Consider the following 7026-nt stretch of genomic DNA (forward strand, 5'->3'; position numbering starts at 1 on the left):
ACGTGAAGGAGAGACACTGAGAATGCAAATGTGCAAAAGTTATGATCAGACTGGAGCCGTGAAGAGTATTTGTCCAGAACAGAGATCGTACATTGTGAAATCACAAGGAGCAGAGTTTAGGTGGAATCTGAACCATTTGATGTCAGTGTCCGTGCCTGTATCACAGCACCTATCCTGTGACAATGACTATCTCAGACAAAGTTGTCCATCATTCCAGTTCCAGAGGACATTTCAGCAGATATCCCGGTTCCTGATAAGAGTTGTTCACCAAAGACTGTTCCTATTGCTAAACCCAGTTCTGGTTACTATATTACTAAATCAGGTCATACTTCCAAGACCATGTTACAGAAGCATGGCAACTTGGACACAAACACTGCGTTTGTTTCTATTATCTATATTATTGCACGTCTTATTCCAATGTCATTTCATTGAGGGCAATCTACTTAAGAGGGAGGATGTAGATCAATGTGTGTGTACAGCTTTAAGAAGCTTTCTAGGAGCTTGCACAAGTGTATAAATGTTGGGCATGTGCAAGCCTGACTGCCACTTTGCAGTTAGCTGTTGAGATGTAAACATGCACGTCTGTGTAGTCTGTTAATCAGTTTGTTTATATTTTGTAATGCTGCTTATCCATTCTGCTGTGTTTCTATGTAATATATGTAATAAAACATATAAATCCGCGGTGGTGGTGCTGCGGTAGCATTGTCGCCTCACAGTCAGACGCTGTCCGGTTCGACTCTCAGCTAGAGCATCTTCTGCGTGGAGACATGCGTGAATGGGCGTACCTTCGTTGAAGGCTGTGTGTCAGGGCTGGTAACTCGGCACGTAAAAATCAAGTACCCATCATTAGCGGACCGGAGTTCCGCTGTGGCGACCCCTAACCGGGAAAACCCGAAAGACACAACACAACATACGTAATAAAACATATAAACGAACTACCCCGCCTGTTCGTCATCTAGACTAGAGAGGGACGAGTGACAGTATCCCAAGCAGTGCCACCCTAATGGCTACAAGCAATTCCTGTGTTATTCCTTATCCCCTGTTCCACCTAATATCCAATGTGCATAACCAGTAGTACCAAGAACTACTAGCCTTTTTCAAGAAACTCTAAAATTCATCCCCAGCATAAGGAAGCTGGGGAAAAAAATGCTATTTAGTCCCTACCCTTACATAAACTCCTAACATGTCAGATTCACTAATCAAACCAGTCACCTGGATAACAGTTAGGGCTCTATTCCAATGCACCACAGTGCCAAGCACAGCTGTACACAATTTTTGACAAACACATTTTACTTATATAATTACTTACATTATACCCACACTAAGTCCCACTCCTAGTTGTAGTCTGCATTCTAGCCAAAATACAGTGGAAGTGCACACACCCCTGTTAAAATGCCAAGTTTTTATGATCTAAAAAAATGAGACCATAATAAATCATTTCAAAACCTTTCCCATCTTTAATGTGACCTTTAACCTGTACAATTCAATTGATAAACAAACCTGTTAGGGGGTATATACTGCCTTGCACATGGGTGTAAAGCCAAGTGTCACCTCTTCATTCAAATCAACCTCTGTTTTATGCATCAGTTTACAGAACTGTTTTAGGTCATGTTAGAAGCAACTGTATCATATGCAGGGTCCTGCAGTCATAGCTGTCAATCTAACAAGTAAGTGGGCGTTTGGGATCACAGCATCCAACCTAAATGCAGCTGGTACCTCTAATAAGAGATGCAGAACACCCAAATTTTGTGTACGGTGTATATGTTGGGAACAGATCATAAAAGGATGCCTTTTAGGGTTGGCTTTGTAACAGATAGCAACTCACTACATCATCTATGTAACTAAAACTACAGCTGAAGTTGTGTTTGGCTATGTGAGGGTCGAACACATACGCTGATATAATCAAAGAACAAAAAGATCCCCAAACAAATGCATATACAGCCAAACTAGTATGGCCCTGGCAAAATACAGTATCATGGGTGGAGGAAAAGAAATTTCCAAAACACTGTTGACAAATGCATCAGATGCAAATACAGCAAACTCTCAGTTAACCGGAACTCAACCAACCAGAACGCTCACGCAACCAGAAAAAAGAACTCTTAAGAAATACAGTACAATTTTCATGTGTTGCACTTGCTATTCCACCCCACCCCCCACCCCCCACCCCCACCCCCGCAGAAACATATATTGTCTTTTTAGAGTTTTAAAAAGGAAGATAGGAATAAATTCCCCCTCTCCCCAATCTAAGAACAAGTCAAACCAAACAAATAGTATAGGGTAAGGTATTAGTCAGACCTATTTTTAATAGTAACTCTCAAGCAACCAGAAACTACAGTTATCCGGCATTTGTCAATCCCCGTGGGTGCCGGTTAACAGAGTTTACTGTAAGTGATTCAGCACACTTGCCTTACATATAAAACACATACATACACATATATGCTTGTGTGTGCACATAACTATATATGCATACACATGAACAAAAACACAAACATATTTTCTTACTGAACCCAAGTTTCAAACATTGTTTTGTCAACAGCTTGAATTACGGAGTAACTTATATGTTTAGCATAGCAGCTGCCCTGTGTTTATTTTAGGTTTCAGGCTCTCAAGGAGTTTACAATTTACCTTTCATCTCAAAGAAGTGATGCTGGACTAACTAATACAGAAATAAAGACAGGCTATATTCAGTTACAGCGTAATAATTCTGCAAGCCATTCATTACTTGACATTACATCGTATTTCAACTCTAACACTACATTTGTTTTTCTAGTCCAGTTCCAGTCTGAAAGGTACAAACTCAGTTAAACATGCAAGCAAGTAGCATTTGACTGTCACAAGTGAGAAAACCATTTACAAGTACTTATAAAGTTACTAACAAAGGCACTCCTTGGTAAACACATGGCAGAAATAGGGACAATGTTCATTTTTTGTGTTTACACAATGTTCATTTTATTAGCACAAAGAAGGGTTTGTTACTGCAATATGGGACTGCCAAAGCTCAAAAAGAAAGGGTGAATGGAGAAGGACCAGAGTCCAGAATTCCCTTTAAACCAGCTCTATTGAAATCTGCCATGGCTGTGAAAATAGAACCTTACTTGCAATGCTTAATAAAGGTGTGATCTAAGAACCAAGTAGCTGCTTCCAGAATAGACTCTGAATACATTCCTTCCCAGAAAGTCTGAGAAGTAGCCACTACTCAAATACAATGCAACATTGACATTTTCAGGATTTTTCAACAGACAGAAAAGCAGAACTGAACAGCATGGGAAAGTAATCCATAAACTGTTCAGATTCTAGCTGTCTCTTTTTTAGCCAAATTACATTTTAGTTGCCTACTGCGGTGGTGGTGCTGCGGTAGCGTTGTCGCCTCACAGTTAGACGTTGCCCGTTCAATTCTCAGAGCATCTTCTGCATGGCGACATGTGTGAATGGGCGTTCCTTCGTTGAAGGTTGTGCGTCAGGCCCGGCAAGTCGTCACGTAAAAATCAGCTGCCAATCATTAGCGGACTGGAGTACTGCTGTGGCGACCCCTAACCGGGAAAAGCCAAAAGACACAACAACATTTTAGTTGTCTGCGGATATCCAGACAATGAAGAATCCTTTCGCTACACAGTTTGATAATGAGTAAATTCAGAGACAACTTTATGCATAAAGGGTTTGCTCCAAGACTCATCCTATCTTTGTGAAAGGCCAAAAAAGGCCAAATAGACATAAGGGCTTGTAATTCAGACACCAGTCTAGCAGAAATCACAGCTACCAGAAATACCCCTGCCACATTAAAACAATTTAGAGAACAGATGGTGGGTTCAAAGGGAAGTAGGGTTTCTAAAACAAAATACAAGTCCCAAAAAAAGGAGCCACGTGCTTTCTTGGTAGTCTGATGTGCAAAACTTCTTTTAAAAAATTGTTTTACTTGACACCAAGATGACAGGGGGGGGGGTCCACTAGTAAAGCAGGCTGAAATGTCAGAGATGAACCATTACTGATGTGTACCCAAGGCCAAAATAGAGCAATTCACACATGTACGGCAGAATCGGGAGTGCCCATACTTGAAATGGGTTCTGTTCTCTGTTTTAACACCAAAAATAAAATCCTTCCATTTAACTAATTAAGACTTTAGGCAGCAGGTTATCTTCCCTACCTGCTGCACATTCTCAGAAAAAAAGATGCCTAAAAGGGATAAAAAGCCTATGATCCACACAATTAGGTAGACATTTTGAATGTCTGAATGTTGGGATAAATCAAAGATCTGTTGTCCTGTGCAAGAAAGTCCACTCTGTAAGGAAGTCTTTAGTAACTGCCCCTGACGAGTTGCTTAAGGGAGAATCAGTGTTGTCTGGGCCAAAAGGAAGTCACCGGTAACAACTCTGAGAGGTCCTTCCTGATTTTCTGATAGAATTTTGGAAATGAGAGAAAATGGGAAAAGGCATAAAGAAACATCCCCATATCATGGGGAACAAAAATGCATCTGTTCTCCAGATGTCATGGAACAGAACAGTTTCTACAGTCTGTTTTGATGAAAGGCAAACAGATCTATCTGAGGAGTACAACAATGGTGGACTATCTGCAGGAAGACCTCCAGGTACAGCACCCACTTATGTTGGTCTACCTGGATCTGCACACACAGTCTGTTGCTGTTTTCTGCAACAATGGGATGCAAGTTGTTTTGTAGGGTTAATGTGTACAAGAGCGCAACGTCCCAGGTAACCATGGGCCATGACTAATCTGCGAAAGGGTGGGGGGTACAATATTTTTCCTCCCAGTTTACGTACCATATCTCCCGTGTTGCTGTCTGTCACAATTAAGAAAGCTCCAGGAAACGAAAGCTGATTCAGGGCTTTCATGGCATTTATCAGGGCCATCATTTCTTTGAAGATTTGTTTGTGTCTGTGCTGTGGTTGGTTCCCAGATTCCTTGAAACCCTGAGAAATAACACACCACAAGCAAAGTCTGAGGCATCTGTAATTACTGAGAGAAAGATTAGCAACAGGTGTGTCTATGTTGTACAGGACTTGAATTGCATACCAAAGGAGTTTTCTTTACAAATTAAGAATAGGAATTGGGATGGACAGTGATGGGCAAAAACTGATTTAAGGAAACACTGTATCCTCTTGATGTGAAGTCTAGCACACGGAACCCTGTTCAGGCAAGCAACTGGTACAAGGCACTGAAATCCAGTCTGCACACACACACAGTCTGGAGAACACCAATTCACCTACCACGGACATCTTTGGTAAATGGGAGGAAACCATAGCACAAAGCGAAAACCCATGCAAATGCAAGGAGAATATGCAGACAAGTCAAACAGCTAAGACTTGAAACAGAAGACCTGCAGTGCTACCACACTACTGTATCATTCTGAAAATGTATTTAAAATAAGTGGCACAGAAGTTTCTAAAGCTACATATAATGAACCAATCGAGATATCAAAAGCGATGTGATGGATAAAAACTGTGACCCTATGCTAAAGGTACTGCACCTCAAATGTTTTCCCCAAAATAATTTCAATAATTTTACATGAAATGCAAGATGGAATGCGAGTTGTGTGGAGATTATATGGCTGTAACTATATTATAATTATATATAATTTAACTGCATTCAATAACATCATAAATAAAAGTAGTGATAAATGTAGGTATTGTAATGCCGATACACAAAACAGCACAGATTTAACAGAAAGTAGTAAAGCAGGACAGCCATAATCCCGAGTGGAGTGACTCCATCCCTGCGCGAAGCTACAAAGCAGCTAAGTAACAGAGTGTTTTAAGGGAAACTACAAGTCAAGTACTAGTGAAAAAAAATAATACGGAGAGAGCTGCCATAAAAACTACTCAAGTCGATATCTGGTTAGCTAATCAGCTCAAATCAAAACAGTCTATTCAGAGAGACAAAAACAGCACCAAATAAAAGCACAAAGACGTACAAAGTCTTCGAAAACCTGCAAACAGTGAACACAAAGATTAGATAACATTATCAAGACCCAAAAATGGATGTTTGTTTATAAGCATTCATGCTACATTACAGGGTACCTCAGAAAAATCCTTCAAGTACTTTTATACACGCAAGGTTCTATACATTAAGACTATTCCCATTCCTTACCTTGATTTCACTGTCTAACAATCTTGTACGTTGCACAATCTCTTCTGTCGACATCTTGAGTACCTCTTCACCAATGCCATCCTGGAAGAAAGAAATATAGGATTGATATGCACAGTATACAAAGAAAAGCATCAGTTTTTGTAAATGAACTCCCTTATGTGCAACTGTCACATTCACATTATTTATTTATTTATTTATTTATTTGCATTTGTTAACCGGGTTGGTCCAGCTGGGTAAGCATTACCCTTTTTCAGTGGAGACCCGAGGGGAAAAGCCCCAAACAGACATACAAATACATACGAATGGAGACAAATTAACAATATTACAGAGGAAAACAATATTATGGGTACAATGGATAAGAAAAACAAACAATGAAAGTTTGAGAATGAGTAAGGTAGGCCAGAGGCATGCATGCAAAAGATTTATGAAAAGGTGTTCTGAGCAAGATCTCTGAATCAAGTTAAAGTAGGCAAAGAAATTATGATTTAGGTGTGGAATTAGTAGTGTGGGAGTTTTAGGTGGGAGCATGTAAAGGACATTCCCATTTGGAGGAGAGATGGGAGAGAAGCATAGATTTGAAATTATTACCACCATGGCTTCTCTCTTGAAGCTGTACAATGGTACAAAAAACAGCCTAAAGATTTATTCCCATGAAATTAGACCCCAAAACACAGCACCTTCTCAAGACACCAGAAACAACTTGCTCTCATAGCACACACAATCCAAAGCACTTCCATCTCTTAACATATCAACTCCATCAGCCAGAGAATCTGCATTTCAATGCATTACAACACATTATACTTCATCCACAGGACGGACTGTTCTTTATTTTTCTAGTCATTCAGTTATTTTATTTACTTTCTTTTATTTGTCTTTGTTGACCGGGATAGTTCAAATGGGCTGACCATTTTCATCGATGGCCCAGGA

The 7026-nt window shown here is 40.1% G+C and overlaps 1 protein-coding gene across 1 annotated transcript in view; it reads right to left on the minus strand.

The window, feature by feature from the left end:
- PSMC3 (proteasome 26S subunit, ATPase 3) overlaps positions 1-7026 on the minus strand; it is a gene marked incomplete in the record, with an annotated part of 1066102 nt that overhangs the window by 1032897 nt on the left and 26179 nt on the right. The window contains 1 exon segment of the mRNA XM_044082888.1: positions 6100-6180. Within this exon segment, the coding sequence (XP_043938823.1) occupies positions 6100-6180 (81 nt within the window).

This window comes from Protopterus annectens, chromosome 9.part0 (genome assembly GCF_019279795.1).
Source record: "Protopterus annectens isolate FY-2018-M chromosome 9.part0, PAN1.0, whole genome shotgun sequence".
NCBI lineage: Eukaryota > Metazoa > Chordata > Ceratodontiformes > Protopteridae > Protopterus > Protopterus annectens.